General features: G+C 61.9%; 1 protein-coding gene across 2 annotated transcripts in view; it reads left to right on the plus strand.

The window, feature by feature from the left end:
• Window positions 1-15,285, plus strand: part of CDH4 (cadherin 4) — a 540,926-nt gene extending 525,641 nt beyond the window's left edge. The window contains exons 10-17 of one of the 2 annotated variants that reach the window (XM_086702623.1): window positions 5,510-5,763; window positions 6,238-6,380; window positions 9,624-9,857; window positions 10,952-11,185; window positions 11,269-11,408; window positions 11,793-11,957; window positions 13,219-13,400; window positions 14,177-15,285. In XM_086702623.1, coding sequence (XP_086558749.1) covers window positions 5,510-5,763; window positions 6,238-6,380; window positions 9,624-9,857; window positions 10,952-11,185; window positions 11,269-11,408; window positions 11,793-11,957; window positions 13,219-13,400; window positions 14,177-14,369 — 1,545 coding nt within the window. In that variant the 3' untranslated portion in view covers window positions 14,370-15,285. Of the gene's footprint in view, window positions 1-5,509; window positions 5,764-6,237; window positions 6,381-9,623; window positions 9,858-10,951; window positions 11,186-11,268; window positions 11,409-11,792; window positions 11,958-13,218; window positions 13,490-14,176 lie in introns of both variants that reach the window. The other variant, XM_086702624.1, reaches the window with a different exon arrangement.
• The last annotated feature ends 2,826 nt before the right edge of the window (window positions 15,286-18,111 follow it).

Raw genomic sequence — 18,111 nt, forward strand, 5'->3', positions numbered from 1 at the left:
CGATTTATAGACAAATGTCAAGAACGGTGTTAGGGATGGGGGTGTGACGACTGGGGGGGCAGAGTGAGGGGCTTGGGGGGACTCCTGCGTCCCCAGCGCGGTCCGGGAGAGAGGACTGCGCGCTCGTCAGAAGTCACACGTGAGTCCTACCACATGTGTACCTAAGACTGAGTTTCACGGCCCTTAACGCCGGGCGCACAGGCAGCCGCACCGTCCCCACGGAGCCCGGACCGCGTGTGCAGATGGCATCCGTCACCCGCACCACACTTCTCCGTTTTTCCTTCTTTGCGTTGCTACCCACCCGGGGCTTTCCTCCAGACTCCCGGTTCAAAGTCTTTTTAAGGCAAGATGGGTGTTGGAAAGCACGTTCGGGTTAATTTAATTTTGCGTTCTTTGGTAAAGACGGCATCCTTTCAGGCGTTGTCTTGCAGAGGAGGGTGGCCAGGAGGGGGCGCGGGCGGTGGGGGGCAGTCAGGGGAGGCGGCTGGCTCTTGGCTCCCTTACCGCGGGCACGGGCCAGTCGCCCTCGCTGTGCCCCGGACGCGCAGGGCTGTCGCTGACCCCGCAGTAGATCCTGGACAGAGAAGGGCAGGGCGGCGCCTGGAACAGCACCTGGAAGGCAGTGAGAGCTCACCTGACAGGAACAGCTGCTGTCATGACACGGACTGGCTGCCTCCCCACCCATCCCCCAGTGTTCAAGGAAAGTCACCTCAATCCCACCGGGGTCCCCAGGTCCCTTGGAGGCATCGGGCCCTGTGTTGGGTACACATCACTGCCCGGCCTGCGGAGTTGACAGTCTGCAGGGGGGCGTGAGAAGGAGCCACGGAGACGTTCTTGCCGCAGGTGTGCCTGCCTTCTGTCACACCACCCACCTGCTGTCTCCAGCCCCTGTGCCCCCCAGAGTCCTGGGACCTCCTCTGCCTTCGGGGCTGACCAGGTGCCGGGTAGGGGACGAGAGCATCCCTGGGCCACTGCAGAGATGTGTGTGGCCAGCCTGGCCCTCAGCCCCCTGGCCCAGGCTGGCTGCGTTGTCCCTCGGCCCTGAAGTCTGAGGAAATACACCGTCCCCTCGGGCAGGTCTTGCCCTGCCCCCCACTGGGCCTGCTATCTCTCAGGCTGTAGCCAAGCTGGGGCACAGCCGCTCTGCTCCCAGGCCCCCAGCCCCGGTGGGCATCTGTCACCATCCCCAGCCTCCTCGAGAGCCCCCGGCCTCTCCCCACACGTCCCCCTCCTGTCCCTCCTCCAACCATGAAACCACAATCTCTTCCAAGGAGAAAACCACAGGCGCAGACCAATCACAGGCCTTTTCTCCTGCCTCACCTGGACCTCAGCTTTTGAAGCAGAAAAGCCAAGAATTGGCCTCTTCTGTCCCCCCCCCCCTCGGCAGCAGTAAGGCTCCCAGAGGCCGAAGCGGGGTCGCAGGGGGGCAGGGGACCAGGGGTCGGGGGGAACAGGGCGTGCGGCCCCCACAAGCCCCTCCCTCCACCAGCCCCGCAGCCCTGCAGGTGACAGCTCCCGCCCAGAAGCGAATCCCCCCTCAGCAGGGTGCCCCCAGCCCCTCGCCTCTCAGCGAAGGGTCTTGGCCACGTCCGGGGAGGCAGCCACGGTGAGACCAGGGAGCACACACAGCCGCCCTGATGGAAGCTGGAGGGGCAGATTACCTATCGATTTCCCCATTACAAGTGTGTTTTATTTCGCCCTCCTACAGACGGTTACTGGCCATAACAGTGTTTCTAGAAGGCGTTCTCACTCAGACCGGTGACACTATCTTAATGCATTACACGCAGCGTTATTCCGTGTCCCCCGGGGACATGAACCAATAAACAGGGAGAAAGATTACTTCCTGTGGTGGCTCGTTCGCGGACAAAACCATCACACTTAAGTGGCGTCGCCCCGTCCCCAGACGGCTCTCGGGGGGCCCTGGGGGAGGCACTAGGACACCAGCTGCCGTTTGGCCCCGGAGGGCCCTGGACACAGCGTGGGTGCAGGTGTGTGCTGTGGGCCTGGAGGCGATTGGACATCAGGACAGAGGAACCAAGCCCACACCTGGGAGGGACAGGGGCTCGTGGCCTCTGGCCTGAAGTCCCCCGGTATGGTTCGGGCCAGCGTGCCTCACCACACTGGCCGCCCGCTGGGGCCGGTGAGGGTCCTGCCCGGGTGACATCAAGGCCCTCCCGCAAACACACGCCTCGCAGCACCCAGCATCGCATGCCAGGTGATGGGCAGCGGTGGGCGACCAGGGAGGCGTCAGACCATCCCCCGCTGCCCCAGGCCGACCCACGCTGGCTCTGTGCTGAGACACAAGGTGAAGCCCCTCCTCGAAGGGCTGTGAGGGGCAGGGGAAGACGGCAGTCGTGACACGGCCTGTGCCACGGAACGACGTGGCGTCTCGTGGTGGGGGTGGGGCGGGGCTCCCGGAGGCCCGCGGGGACCACGCCTGGAGAGGGCGATGGGGACATCAGGCCAGAGCCCCGGTCTCTGCCGTGGGGCCGGCCCCGGGGTCTCGTGAAGCCCCACGCCCACCCCGTAATATTATTCACTGCTCTTAAATTCCTTCGTGTCCTACTTCATACCCCCTCTGTCGCAGTAGCTGAGAAGGCGTGGCTTTGATGCAGTGCGTGTAAGGTTTCTAATGCTCACAAACGAGCTGCTGGGGATGGACCTGGGTGGGGGGGAGGGGGCTCAGGTCGGACCAGCGGGCGGCCCCGCCACCAGCAAGTAGGGGGTCCGCAGCGAAAACTGACACAGCACATACATTCCTCTCCAAGCAGAAGCGCGTTCGACTGCTTTCCGTGGAAACTGGCAGGAGTCGCGGACTCCAGTGAGCCTGTTCCGTATCCCCGCCATCCACACTTGTGGCTGAAATGCGTTTTTCACTCCCCGGCCTCGTGATTCTCCACCCCTAAGTATGTCAGGATGCATCGCCCTCAGACACGCGTTCCGCTTACGGTACCACGTACCAGACCCGGGCCGTGTTTCCTTCAGAGTCTGCGGTCAAAATCTGTGCTCCGTTCCCCTTAACCTTCCTGAAAGTGTCTGTCTGCGGTGGTTTTTCAGACCTGGATCTGAACGGGGTCCCTGCATGCCTTTGGTCGTAGCATCTCTCGAACCTCTCATACTCTAGAGGATTCCACCGTCCCGTCCACCATCCACCTGTCGTAGACACAGCGGCGGATGGCCGACGGAATCTGGCCTCGCGTGGCGGATTTGTCCAGTCACTTCGTCACGACCTGTCTTGCTCCTCTTCTCCCACAATTCCTGTGCCCTGGGATTTAGACCTGCAGGGTCCCTCCGTGGGGACGAGCTTTGCGGCTGGAGCGGAGAAGTCCCATCAGGAAGCCCCTGGCCGTCCCTCTCTGGCCACGTAAGCCTGCCCACTGGGCTCGGGCGCTGACAGCCCCTTCCGTCCTTGTAGACCTGACTCTTCCCCCCCCCCCCCCCCGCCTTATGACCAGCACACGGGCTGCGGCATGACGCTTCGTACCCGCAAACGTGCAGTCCTCCGTCGGTCCGCCTCCGCTGGTCTTATCATCTGCTGGTGGCCCTTGTCCGGATACGTGTCTCCACTCGTACAAAACGGTGCTTTTAAGAATCAGTCGTTCCCTGGCTGCGAGAGTCAGTACTAAAGAGCTTGCCCTCAGCAGCAAGGGCTGTGCACTTAGGTGAAAGGCAGGTCGCGGTGGTCAGAGCAGCGGCCCCCCAGAGATGCCCGGGCCCGAGTCCCCGGAACCTGCCAGTGCATAGCAGTCAGCTAGGGGCTCTGGGAGAGGACGCTTCCCTGGGAAGTCCAGGTGAGCCCCCTGGACTCAGCCTCTTTGCGAGATGGGGGCAGGAGGTGAGCTTCGGAGGAGCCCTGGGGAGGAGGCAGAGCTCAGACGGCTCCTCAAGGGGCAGGTTGCTGCTCGGAAGGGGGAGGAGGGGCCAGGAGCACGGGGGCTCCGGGGGCTGCAGAAGGCAAGTGTCCGGGAGGGCGCGGCCCCGCCCACACCTTGACCTCAGCCCGGCGATGCTGAGTTTTGACTTCCGACCTCCAGAACTGTAAGATAACAAATCGTGTTGCCCGAAGCCACTAAATAGGAACACGAAACCAGGACGGGGCCCGACAGGACACGCGAGATCAATCCTGTACGCGTTACTTCTCTTCGTCCGTTCTCAGCCTGGCGGCTGGCCGCGGTCCCTCCGAGTTTCTGGTGCTGCCGTAACAAATCACATCCGGCCCGGGGGAGGCGCTCAACACACACGCTATTCTCTCCCACGTCTGGTAGTCGGATGTCCAAAATCAGCTTCACTGGGCCGGAACCGAGGAGCCGGCAAGGCTGGGCTCCCCCTGGGGATTCCATTTGCTTTTTCCAGTTTAGAAACCACATCCCTACACTGTGGCCCTTCCTGCCTCCTCAGAGCCAGAACCTCGGTGCTCACACAGCTGATGCTGTGTCCCTCTGTCTCCCCTTGTAAAGACCCTTGGATGGCATTTCAGGCCCCCTGGGGAGTCCTGGGCCATCTCCCACTGCAAGACCCCTAACTTCATCATGTCCACAAAGTCCCTGTGCCGTGGAGGGCGACATGGTCACAGATTCCAGACATCAGGACCTGGACGTCTTTGGAGACCACTAATCATCCCACCAGAGCAATAAACAAAATGTGTGTGTGGTCAGCTGCAGTCATGATCGGTTCTGGCTGGTGGGAACTCCCCTGGCTGGTTCCTGGGTCCCTTCCCGAGTGCTTCCTTGCACCGTGGCCCAACCGGACGCCCCCAGTTCATCTCGCGGCCCGGCCTGCCTCCCGTCTGGGTCGGCCATTTCTCCAGTGAGAAGGGTACTTAGAAGCCAGCATCCGGACGGCGGAGGGGCTCGCTGCTGCCTGCCTGCCGTTTCTCCTCGGGGTTCCAGGGGGCAGAGCGAGGAACAACCCTTCACGAGCCCACCCTGCCCGGCTCCATTCACTTCACGGACTCCGATGGCCATTTTATTCGAATTTAACACTGGAGGATTTTTACTTAACTTCAGTGACTTCATGCTCGTCTTTCCTTTCTCGTACCCGGAAAATCTTATTTCCTAAACCACGTTATTACACGCGTTTATTTACCTTATCCTGGAATATACATCAGAGGCTTTAAAAATAAGCCCAGGGGCCACCTCGGTGTCTCAGTCAGTTGAGCGTCTGACTTCGGCTCAGGTCATGATCTCATGGTTCATGGGTTCAAGCCCGTGTCGGGCTCTGTGCTGACAGCTGGGAGCCTGGAGCCGGCTTTGGATTCTGTGTCTCCCTCCCTCTCTGCCCCAAAGAGTTTTTCCCCAAACTCTTTCTCCCCCCACTGGCAAACTCCACGGGAAGCCAGAGACGAGGGGCCGGCCTCCCTAGGGACCGGCCTCCCGGGCACAGAGCGGGCGGGAGGCGCAGGCACAGACTGGGGCGGCGGGTGCAGACCAACCAGCCCACGGCCCCCACCCTCTGAGCCGGCCCCGTGGGTGCCTGTGCCGGCTCACCCCTGGGGCCTCCCTTGTTCCAGGCAGTCGACTACGAGCTGAACAGAGCCTTCATGCTGACCGTGATGGTGTCCAACCAGGCGCCCCTGGCCAGTGGGATCCAGATGTCCTTCCAGTCTACGGCAGGGGTGACCATCTCCGTCGTGGACATCAACGAGGCGCCCTACTTCCCCTCGAACCACAAGCTGATCCGCCTGGAGGAGGGTGTGCCCACCGGTACCGTACTGACCACGTTTTCGGCAGTGGACCCCGACCGGTTCATGCAGCAGGCCGTGAGGTGGGTCCCGACCCGTCTTGTGCGTCCGGGCAGGGGCACCAGGAGCTCCGGGCTGGGGACGGCGGGGATCACCCGGCCCGTGTGATACAGGCGCTCACCCAAGAAGGTGGAAAGTTTTCAACACGTTCAGCAGTATCTCGAGTCAGGTCGGTCCTGGTCCAGGTCGCTGCGGGTCCCCTGGCCTCTCCGTCTTAGTTCCTCAGTCTCCCCGTCTGTAAAGAGGGGACAATGAGAGTCTCTGCCTCCGGGGGTCCTTGTGAGGATCGGGAACCCGTCCGCCACGGCGACCGTGAGCCACTGTTGAGGGGGGACCCCATCCCGGGCGGCAGGGAAAGCCCCGGGGTCCAGGCGGGCACCCCGCGAGGGCCGCGTCCTGCCAAGTGCAGGCTGGCGGGCCCGGTGGCCAGGGCAGGCCGGGGGCTCGGGGTCACTCCCCCCTTCACCTCCTCACCTCCTCACCTCCTCCCTCCTCAGATACTCCAAACTGTCGGACCCAGCAAACTGGCTGCACATTAATGCCACCAACGGTCAGATCACCACGGCAGCCGTCCTTGACCGCGAATCCCTCTACATCAAAAACAACGTCTATGAGGCCACCTTCCTGGCAGCTGACAACGGTGCGTCCCACTCCAGGGGGCGACTGTCGGGTGCTCACCCCTGCCGTGCGCTTTATGGCAGGCAGACCGAGTGAGGCCCGTCCAGCACCCGGAGAAGGTGGAGGAGGGGAGCAGGGGGGCACCCGCCACGCCAGGTGTCTTGTGCGGAGGCGCAAGGGGACCTCATCGTCCTACAGTGCCCTCGGGCAGGCCCCTCTGTGGATGCGTTCAGAGCTCTGGGCTGCCTGACCACCAGAGGGGGCCGGGGAAGGGCCTCCTCCAAGCAGCCCCGGGGCTGCCGCCCCTCGTGACTCTGACCACCCCTGACCCGGACCCCGGCAGCCTCAGTCCGAGCAGGGGCCCACGAGGGGCCCCAGAGGCAGGGCAGACACCCGTGAGGAGCCACATGCCAACCGCGTGAGCCCTGGGAGCCCGGAGAGGGTGACGGCGAGGCCCCTGAGCCAGACTGGGGAACCCCAAGGGGCCTCGGGTAGGGGTGAAGGTGAACTGGGCTGAGGCAGGAGGGTTGGGCAGGGGTGAGGGAGGGAGGGCTGAGCAAAGGCGGCAGCAGTGGAGCCAGGATGGGGCAGGAAGAAGGTTCACGAGCACTGGGGCCTCCCAGGGGTGTGGACAGATGGGTGCTGGGACTCCAGGCCCCGTGGCCACCCCGCCCCGGATCCAGGGCACCCAGGAGCCGGCAAGGCCCAGAGCCCAGGGTGTCTACCCGACTCTGCACAGGAGGGGAGAGGAAAGATCCCAGAGCCAGGAATCAGTCCGGCACCACTTAGTGGTGGGGAGAGACCTGACTGCTCCGTGCCCCAGTTTCCTCCTCTGCAAAGTGGGGATAACCCTCCCGCCTCCACTGGGGCTGTGAGAATTGATGAGCTGGTGCCCCCTGAAGCACTGGGAACAGGACCCAGCCCAGGTCAGCGCCACTGCCAGTGCTGACATTGCCACGAGCTCCTGCTGTGTGCCAGGCGCTCGTCAGCCGACCGAACAGACAAGGCTGACATTCCAGGGGCCCGTGTGTCAGCTAGAACCAGGTCCAGCCGCGTAACGGTGATAGAAATCGCAGCGTGAGTGAGGTTTCTTTTCTCCCACGTGAAAGAAGACTGGAGGCAGGCCGGCAGCCGTGGGTCTGGGGTCTGGTTTGAGAAAGCAGGCTCACTCTGGCCACCTGTGTGTCTTCAGCGAGCTACAGCACGGTCCACAATGGCTGCCGTGCTCCAGCCGTCACGACCACATGCCGGCAGACAGGAGGAAGACCAAGAAAGGCAGGGACACATTTCTGCCCTTCTAAGGACTTCCACCCCCAGCTCGTAAAGGCCAGGACTTAGCCACGAAGCCACGTTTCATTGCAAGGGATGTTGAGAAATATGTCTTCTGGCTGGGCAGTGACGATCCCAGATAAAATCTGGGGCTCCAGGTCTTTTAAAGACAAACAGGGAAGTGGATATTAGTGGACAACTTAGCAGTCTCTTGCCCTCACGAGACGAATGAGAAACAAGTCAGCCAGAGAATTTCAGGGAGCAAGTTCTGGAAGAAAACAAAGCAGGGCATGGGAGGGAGGGGCCAGGGCTTCCAGCTGTGCTCCCGAGCCGTGGGGCCAAGACCTGTGGGACCAGAAGGAACAAGCCAAGGGAAGATGGGGTCTCAGGGGAGTCCCAGAGTTAGGCAGCAGCATGTGCAAAGGTCCTGAGGCAGACCTACGCCCGGTGGGTCCTAGGACGGTGGTGCCGCTGAGGCTTCAGGAGCGAGAGTAGCCCTCGCACAAAGGCTCGTCCCACAGCAAGTGAAAGCTGGGGCCCGGTCACCACCTGCTGGCCTCCCTCCTGGCTTCCCTGACCCTCGGGGTCTGCGAAAGCCCGGCCCTGGAAGCTGACCGTGAGGTGCGCCAGCCCCGCTGCTGGGGGTGGTGCCCCTCCTCCAGCAGCTCAAGCTGCCGGATTAGAAAGTGGTTTTAAATGAACCCGCGGCCAAAGCAGCAGAAAGTAGAGGGCAGCCCGAAAAGGGGAGGCTGCACCCAGCCTCCTAGGACGGAGGACGGGCTTGGCCGCAAGGAGCCCAGGCTCGGGAGAGAGAAGGCGGGTGCCGGCGGCACGGGGCCCGGAAGGGGTGGGTCCCGGCTGGTGAGCGCCGTCTGCAGCCGCGCATCAGGAGAGCCCTGCGTGAGCGCTGTGGGCAACGGTGGGCATGTGCGTGTGTGCACATTGCGCGTGTGCGTGTGCACGCGTGCGTGCGTGTTGAGTGCTGTGGACAACTGTGTGAGTGCTGTGGGCAACTGTGCGCGCGCGCGTGCGCGTGCAGGCATGTGCGTGCGCGTGAGCGCTGTGGGCAACTTGTGTGTGCGCGTACGTGTGTGTGTGCGTGCACGTGTGCATGGGCGTGTGTATTTGCATGTGTGCGCATCCATGAGTGCACGTGTATGCGTTGTGTGCACATGTGTACACGTTGTGTTGCGTGCATGGACGCGTGTGCATGCAGCTGTGTGCTGTGGGCGACTGTGCACATGCATGCGTGCACACGTGTGTGCGCGCATGCGTGTTGCGTGTGTGAGCGCGTGTGCACGGGTGTTTGCATGTGTGCACGTGCATGTGTGTGCACGCGTGCACATCGTGCATGCATTGCGCATGTGTGTGTGCATGTGTACATGTGTTGCGTGCATGTGTGTGCTGTGGGCGACTGTGCACATGCATGTGTGCATACGTGTGTGTGTGCGTGCGTGTTGCGTGTGTGCGTGCGCGTGTGCACGGGTGTGTTTGCATGTGTGCACGTGCATGCATGTGTGCATGCGTGCACATGTGTGCGTGTGCATGTGTACATGTTGCGTGCACATGTGTGCTGTGGGCGACTGCACATGCATGTGTGCACACGTGTGCGCGTGCATGTTGCACGTGTGCACGGGTGTGTTTGCATGTGTGCATGTGCGTGCATGCATGTGCGCATGTGTTCGTGTGCATGTGTACACGTTGTGTTGCGTGCGCGTGTGTACTGTGGGCGACTGCACGTGCATGTGTGCACACGTGTGTGTGCATGCGCACACGTGTTGCGTGTGTGCACGCACACACTGGCAGCTCCACAGCTGAGTGGTTGTGTGTGTTGTACAGCAGGTGTTGGTGCAGGTTCAGGGCTGTGGATGTGGCCGGGGATCCATCCCTGGGTAGGGCGGTGGGGTTGGGGCGGGTCCCACGTGTATCATCGTGTGCCCGTGGTCGTGGAGAATCAGGAGCAACCCCGCACAGTCACCCTGTGCCTGTCCCACAGGGATCCCCCCTGCTAGCGGCACCGGGACCCTCCAGATCTATCTAATCGACATCAATGACAACGCCCCCGAGCTGCTGCCCAAGGAGGCACAGATCTGTGAGAAGCCCAGCCTGAACGCCATCAACATCACCGCGGCCGATGCCGACGTTGACCCCAACATTGGCCCCTATGTCTTCGAGCTGCCCTTTGCCCCGGCTGCCGTGCGGAAGAACTGGACCATCACCCGCCTGAACGGTGAGCCCGCCTCCGGCACCAGCAGAGTGGACACATCTGGGGCGCAGCACCCCAAGGGGGCCCACGGAAGAGTGAGCGGTGGAGACGGGAGCCCTGCCCCCCCCCACCGGACCCCCATGAGGCAGGGGACGCTGGCCGTGCTCCAGTCCGTCCCTGAGGGGGCCATGAAGGCAGTCCCACTCTTAGAACGAGCACGGCCATCAACATCCTGCAGCCCCAGCCACTCATGTCTGTGACTGCTTCCTGCACGCGGCACTGACTGGCGGGACCCTGACCAATCTATTTCCTGAGGGCAGTTTCCTAGGCGTGGATTTGTTGTATAAAGGGGTATCCAGGTTCGGAAATTTTCTAGCACCGAGGATGCATCTGGAAAAGTCACACCAATTTGTAGTTTGACCAGGAGTACAAGAGAACACCTGCTTACCCAAGCCCTCACCAACACTGAATGTCATTATTTTTTGGTTTTTAGAAAATGTTTTATGTTTATTTTGAAAGAGAGAGTGTGTCAATAGGGAGAGGGGCAGAGAGAGAGAGAGAGAGAGGAGAGAGAGAGAATCCCAAGCAGGCTCCATGCTGTCAGCAAGGACCCCAATCCAGGGCTCAATCCCATGAACCATGAGATCACGACCTGAGCCGAAATCAAGAGTCGAACGCTTAACTGACTGAGCCACCCGGGAGCCCCGAATGTCAGTTTTAAAGAGCATTTTCCCAATATTAGCCAAAATCATTGTCTCCGTTTTCATGTCTTAACTACCAGTGCCCTCTTTTCATCTATTCATTGGCCATTTGCTGTTTCTTCCGTTAATTGTTCAATGCCCTTGCCTAATTTTCTTTGAGGTTTTTTTCTAATTGATTTGGCAGAACTCTTTATATATTAAGGAAGTGATTTCTTCATCCTACATGTTGCAATTGCTCTTTTCTTGAACTGCCAATATCTTTTCACTCTACGGAACGATCTAGCACGTGTGTGCGTGCGTGCATGGACCAAATATATTTTAGATTTTCGTGCTGTCGGACTCTCTGTCCCCTCGAAGTCCTGGGGTAAAGGAGTGCTGGCTGCAGACTGAACGAAGCCTGTCCTGTCCCTCTGCCAGGTGACTATGCTCAGCTGAGCCTGCGTATCCTCTACCTGGAGGCTGGAATGTACGATGTCCCCATCATCGTCACAGACTCGGGGAACCCTCCGCTGTCCAACACGTCCGTTATCAAGGTCAAGGTGTGCCCGTGCGACGAGAACGGCGACTGCACCACGGTTGGCGCCGTGGCGGCGGCCGGTCTGGGCACCAGCGCCATCGTGGCCATCCTCATCTGCGTCGCCATCCTGCTCAGTGAGTACGGCTGAGCCACGCATGCGCACCCGTGCTCACACGCGCATGCGCCCCTGCTCACGGCGCGGCCCCTGCCCCCACAGCCATGGTCCTGCTGTTCGTGGTGTGGATGAAGCGGAGGGAGAAGGAACGCCACACCAAGCAGCTGCTCATCGACCCCGAGGACGACGTGCGTGACAACATCCTCAAGTACGACGAGGAAGGGGGCGGCGAGGAGGACCAGGTGAGGCGCGTGGGCGCCCGGGAGCGTGGACTCCAGGGAGCTGCCCGGCTGGACTCTGGGTCTGAGCTGGCCGTGGGGAACTTGGGGCGGCTGTGCACCCCACTAGAGCTCAGTGGCCCCTTAAGACAGGTGAACGGGAGCCCCAGCCCCGGGCTGTTCCCGGGAACAAAGGAGGCGCGTCCTGGCAGGGGCGGGGTGCGGTCCCCGGGGCCCTGGGGGAGCGTCAGACCGGCGAGGGCAGCCTGGGGTCACGGGCAGGACTGGGATGAATTCGGGGAGCGGGCTTCGCGGGGAGGGCAGGCCGGGTGACGGGTCGGGGCGGCAGGCGCGCTGGGCGCCCCTGCCCGCGGCCCCCGCTGGTACCCCCGCCCGGCCCCTCCCCAGGACTACGACCTCAGCCAGCTGCAGCAGCCGGAGTCCATGGAGCACGTGCTGAGCAAGGCCCCGGGGGTGCGGCGGGTGGACGAGCGGCCCGTGGGCGCCGAGCCTCAGTACCCGGTCAGGCCCGTGGTGCCGCACCCGGGAGACATCGGGGACTTCATCACCGAGGTGGGTGCTCCGCACGGGGGCGAGGCCGCCCGAGCAGGGCCGCTCCGCTGAGCAAAAGGCCCCGGCACCGCGCACAGGCCGCAGCCCCTCGCCGCGTGGGGCGGCCAGGCCGGGCTGAGGGGACAGATCCAGACCGGGGCTCAGGAGTCACCCTGTCCTCAGCGCCCCTGTGACCGCAGGGGCCCCGCGTGTCCCCCCGTCTGCTCTCTAACGCTGACGCCTCAAGGGGGGCCGGCGACGTGTGTACCCCGCCCGTGTCAGAATCTAACCGTCAAATAACTGACTTACACAGATCGCAGCCCAGGGGGTGGTTCCGCAGAGACACAAAGGTGTCTCAGGACGCTCCTGAGACGCGTCACGTCCCAGCCGCAGGTCAGATTTCTTTAACTGCCCCAGAGCTGATCTGCCTCAGGCGGCACTTACTCCCCGGGACGTGATGAAATTTCAAAACCCCTGATCTGGGATTAAAAGCCCATTTCGGATAATTCTTAGAGAAAAGTAAACATGGAAACTTCAAACCATCCTTACGGAGGGGTGAATACGGGTGCCCTTCCCAGGACAGGGCTGGGCAGTGAGGTGTGTCGCAGCCAGCGGACGCTGTGGGCACCCAGGCCACCCCGCAGTGACCGCCCGGGGCCAGCGGGAGCCCCTCCCCACGGGGACGGCCCGGGGCGGGGCCAGCGGGAGCCTTTCCCCACGGGGAGGGGACCGCCCGGGGCCAGCGGGAGCCCCTCCCCACGGGCTCAGGAGCGGGGGTGTGCACCCACCACCCCCACGGTCCCGGAGGAGGCCACAGGACCCCTCGGGCGGAGAGCGCAGCTGCTGGCGGGAGGAGAGAGGGCCAGGGCGCACGGGGAGGGGCTCTGGCAACACCTGGGGCGTCCCCGGTTTTGTTCACGGGGACGGTGACCGTGGCGCAACTTGAGACTTCTGACTTGTGGCCACCTCAGGGCCACATTCCAAGTGGCAGAGACACGGGATCGCGACCCGTCTGCCCCCTGGGGAGGGGCTGCTCCCAGGCGCAGGCCCCACCCAGCCCTCTCGCCTCACGGTATCGGTGTGGCCTCCAGCATCTAGCGTGCCACCTGTTCCCCCTTCCCTACACCCCAGCCCCACTCCGTTCTCTGAGGCCCCTCAGTTAGACAAGGCCGCACTTAACTGAGAACCTACTCTATGCAAAGCTCAGCCTCCTGGCCTGCTCCCCAACGCTCCCAGGCGCCCCCGTGTCCCCCACCCCTCACCCCGTGTCTCTGTGACCCAGGGCCTCCGAGCCGCCGACAATGACCCCACAGCTCCCCCCTACGACTCCCTGCTGGTCTTCGACTACGAAGGCAGCGGCTCCACCGCGGGTTCCGTCAGCTCCCTCAACTCGTCCAGCTCCGGGGACCAAGACTACGATTACCTGAACGACTGGGGGCCCAGGTTCAAGAAGCTGGCGGACATGTACGGAGGCGGCGAGGAGGACTGAGCCGCAGAGGGGGCCTGTGGGAGGCGCCGGGCTGCCCGGCTCCCTGCGGACGTGTCCTTGAGTGGTGTGTTAGGGGGTCCCTCCCCGCCCCAGCCCCCCCAACAGGCGCGCGTCGCCCACCGCAGTAGCTGGCTGGCGCTGGAGGAGAGCGCGAGGCACTCTGTCTTAACTTGAATTTCCTAGAACAGAAGCACTGTTTTTAAAAACAAAAAAAAGAAAAGTGCCTTTTGGTACATGTATCAGATTCCCTCAAACTCAGGAGTGACTAAAAGCAAGCAGACAGACCACGTACGGCCCCCCAACCCCAGTCCTGAGCAACCCCCCCAGCCCCAGCCAGTCCCAGCTCTGAAGGCACCAATTAAGGAATCGGGGAGAAAGTGTCCTTTTTTTTTTTTTTTTTTTTTTTAAGTGGGTGATTTGCTTCACAAAATTTACAAAGAAAACCCAGTTTGGGGTCCAAATCCCAACGGCCCTTCCGAGCCCTCCAGCGTTGCTCTACACGGTGGGGGTCTCCTGGGCCCTCAGGTGTCCTTGAGGCTGGAGGGCTGCAGGAGACCCAGCCGCAGAAAGTTCCCCGGGGGCGGGCCAGGCCTGTCCACCAGACGCACCGCTGTGTGCACTTGGCTTTCAACGCGTCTTTGGCTGCCCTCCCGACTCTAGACGCTGTAAATAGCTGGGGCGGGTGGGGTTCCCAGGGGCTTCTCTGATGCTCACCATCTCTTCCCTCGGCTGTCCCCGGGTCCCTCCCCAGAGACAACTGTCACCCCAAACTCCACCCAAGTCCCCGTTGCCTTTGGTCCGGAAGAATACAGCGTCCCAAGAAGCCACAGCCCGAACCAGCCAGCATCCCCGAAAACCCTGCCATGAGCCCTCCGCCCCTCGCGACTGGATTCCCGAAGGACCCCGTCAGAGGCCCAGCCCCCGAGAACCGGACACATCCGTGAGGGCCGTGCGGATGGCAGGCAGGGCCGGGAACCCGCACAAGCCACAGCCCTTCTGCATCGGAGTCTCCGATGCTCCTGAGCTCACGTGCACAGCAAAGACCTGCTCCAAGTGGCCAGGCTGCCCTGACATTGCTGTGCCATGGGTCCCGCAGATGTGTCTGGATGGCACCCACCTGAAACAGCAGCCCATCTCCTTTCCTTTGGACCCAGCTCAGCCCCGAGCAGCTGCTCAGACTCCCGAGAGTTGCAACAGCCCTTTGCACAGGCAGGTCCGACGTATACACCAGACTCGGTCAGTTCCGCAGGACGTGAAAGGCGCCGTGTCCCCGGGGCCCACTGGGGAGACCCCACCGCGTTTGTTCTCTGGGTGAGAAGAGGCTCCTTGGTCCCCAGTGGGAGAAGACAGCCTCGCGGCAGAACCCTGGTCTATTCACAGGCTCCCTAAGAAAGGGGCCGAAGGGTTCACTGGCTGTGGGCGGGACTTGGCACTGGGGTGCCCTAGGGGAAGATGGCTTGCCTCGGTTTCCCACCCTGGAGCCTCGAGGAAAAGCTTCAAGGGCTTGGGGAGGTGGGGAGGGCTAGGGCTCAGCTTGCTGTCCGTGCTGTCCGTCTGGTTGTCTTTGATGCAGTCTCAGCCTATGGCCTGTCCCCCTGCCTGTGGTCACCCTCTTTTCCAAACAGCTTTGGCCTCAGAGGTGTACATGGGGGCGTGTGTGTGTGTGTGTGTGTGTGTGTGCAATGGGTCTGGGTTTGTCCCCACTGGACGGCAGGCTTCCTCCACGTGCCAAACTCTTTGCCAACTCCGCCGTTCTCCCAGAGCTGAGCTGGGCCCATGAGCACTGGTGTGTGGCCGGCTGGTGGTGAGGCTGAAGTGGGTTCTGCCCCTGACCCCCTCCCCCTGCCTGGGGAGGAAGGGAGGGACCTGACCCCCTCCCCCTGCCTGGGGAGGAAGGGAGGGACAAAGACAGTCACTGTGTCACACGCTGGAAGCCCCGTCTATGCAGACGGCAATCTCGGGGGGGGGGGGTCTGTAAAGGGGGACTAGGACCCCTGTCCAAAGCCGAGCTATGCAGATGCCTCGGGGCCAGGCAAGGACTGTCCCTGTGTCTGGGGACGTGGCCATTCGAGGGATTGCTGGTGGGGTCAGGACTGATGGAGGCAAGTTGGAATCTTGTGTGTTTTGTTGTTTTTGGAAAGTTCATCCACCTGTTGAACTAAGTGTGAACACGGTCCGGGCACTGAGGCAGCTGTGGATTCTCCTCTGAAATCCCGACTCTCTCGGGTTTCCGGGGCCCTGGGCTTCCTCAGGGACGGACGTGCCAGGCCTGGCCCAGGACCCGGCCTCCTGCACACCGGTCCCGTAGACCCCAGCACAGGTGCCTGTCTCCCCTGCCTCCTCGCCCCACACCCCTGCCCCTCACTGCCACCCGGCCCCTGATGCAGTTTGCCTAAATCCTGCAGGCTGAGGCTGTGGCCGCCAGCTGGGCGGATGTTGATGGGGGACTTCTCACACCCATCCCTGCTTCCAAATGTCTAGACAGCTGCCCCTCTCGCTCGCCCCTGCAGTCCTCGGGGGCCAGAGAAAGATGGGGTTCCCCTGCCCTCCCACATCCGCCTCGGAACAGGTTCCGAGGTCAAGCTAGCATTAGCTAAGCGTGCAAGCAGCGTCAGACGCCTCTCTCACGGACCCCACGTGCCCGTGATCGGGGCCACGGAGGCCCAGACTCGGCACTGGCAAAGTGCCAGGGCACAGTTTCGTTTCTGTAGGGAATTTCGTTCTGGGAACAGGACACACCTGCACCGTAGGGTGGAGGTGAGAACGCGGCCGTGGTCAGCGGGCACCCCGGCCGAGGACCCCCGCATCTGTCTGGGCCCCCCAGACAGACAGCCAAACGTCAGGGCCTCGCGATGCCTCAGTTTCCCTAGCGTGAGCACCGGCTGATGCACGGGGCGCCTCTGTCCTCTCCAAGGTACAAAGTTAGGGGAGGGGAGTCTCACTCTTTGTCAGTGCTAGAAAAGGCACCAAAAAACCCGCAAGGTCTCGCGTAGACAGCGCCACACCCAGCACGTCCTGCGGAAGCGCTCGCACGGCCCGGCGCGCACGTAAGACAGGTTCTGCCCAGCGGGGAGCCTCCTCTGTGTATAATTGGAACGCGTTTTGCTTTTCCTTTCTCTCCTTTTTCCATTCTGATTTTTGTTTTTTGCATGTTTCTTTTTGAAAATGGACAAAATGTGTAGCAGCCCGCATGACTGTGGTTGTTTTGGGGAAAGATACCAGAGTATGACGTGTCCCCACTGCAACTCTGAGCACCGTGGAGTTAGGCAGACGCCCCAACTTTTTTTGTAACCGTCAACAGCACAACTATTTTGTATTGTTGTTTGTATCATTTTGTACCAAAAAAGCAAAAACAAAAACAAAAACAAAAAAAGCCAAGGGAAAAAAAAAGGGAAGAGCGTCGATGTTTTCTCAATGTGTTTTTAGTGCCCGGCAGTCTTGGTTCCAAACTGAGTAGCGGCTTTGCGGAGCCGCCCTGTGCTGGAGCGGAGTCGGGGCCCTGGCGCACTGCTCCAGACGAGTAAATAAAGTCCCCGTTTTAAATAGTCGGCTCAACCTGGCTTGTGTTTCTCCGAGCATTCGAGAAGCCAGTGGTGCCCCCGGACAGCAGGTGGCCGGATACGGGGCTTCGGTGTCGAGAGTGGGGTCTGTTCATCCGGCAGACGTTTCTGGGGCCCCTGCTGTGTCCCAGGCATGGTTCTGGGCTCCGGGAGCACGCGCGTGAACAAAACCAGGCACGATCCTCCCATCTGTGAGGCCAGGGAAAGCATACAAACGAAAGCCCACAGGCCGCAGGTGCCAACGTTTCCAGGTTCTAGAAGTTCTACGTCGAGCCCGCAGGTTCTCCTGCCTTCGTGATGCCACGGACGGCCAGGGTCACCTTGAGAGTCCTCATGCCCCATGGGTCGTCTCAAGGCCCTGGCCACCTCCCCGCCGTGGAGGCTCTCCGTCTGCTGGGAACCCAGCCAGGCCGCGTGGGCCTCAGAAGCGCTCTGATTGGCCCAGCTCAGTCACATGACCTGCGCCTTGCCTCCCGGCTTGCCACTGCCCCAGGGGTGGCTCACACCTCCCCTGCCCCGCAGCCAGGCCTCTAGCGCAGTGCTGGCTGGCAGAGGCCACGCACCCCAGCCCGACCAGGCTGGGCCGGCAGACGCCCCGCCCTCCTCAAGGAAACTGAGTTCAGAAAGCCCGAGGGGCCACCCTGCTCGCCTGCTACCAAGTGGTCCAGCCAGACCTGAGCCAAGGGGGCTGCTCCCTGCACCCCAGCCCCTGGCAGAGCTGACTCTCCCGACCTCCCTCCGGCCTTTACTTAGGCACAAATTTGCATCCACAATAACATGCATAACAAAAAGTCACACGGTTAATTACGGGTGCAGTTCATAATTACAGGCACAATTAGCCACTTGCTAATTTTGAGGGTGCCAAGCAAGCAGCTAATTACATGCATAATTAGGCTAGTGTTTTGGGCCTGGGACAGGCAGTGGGGGGTGGGAGGGCACAAACTCCTTATAATCAGACCCCCGGAGTGAGGCCCTGGGGGGTGGAGGTGGGGGGAGACTGTGCTAAAGAACAGCCTCCCACACCCGGCTCCCCAGCACAGGGCTGGTCATCCCGGAGGAGTCCAGCTTGGGGCCTCTGGGAAGCCAGGAGGCCCCTTCCCTGGAGGCCCAGGAGGGGCATTCGGTC

The sequence above is a fragment of the Puma concolor genome, chromosome A3 (genome assembly GCF_028749965.1).
Source record: "Puma concolor isolate L17-30 chromosome A3, mPumCon1.1.hap2, whole genome shotgun sequence".
Classification (NCBI taxonomy): Eukaryota; Metazoa; Chordata; class Mammalia; order Carnivora; family Felidae; genus Puma; species Puma concolor.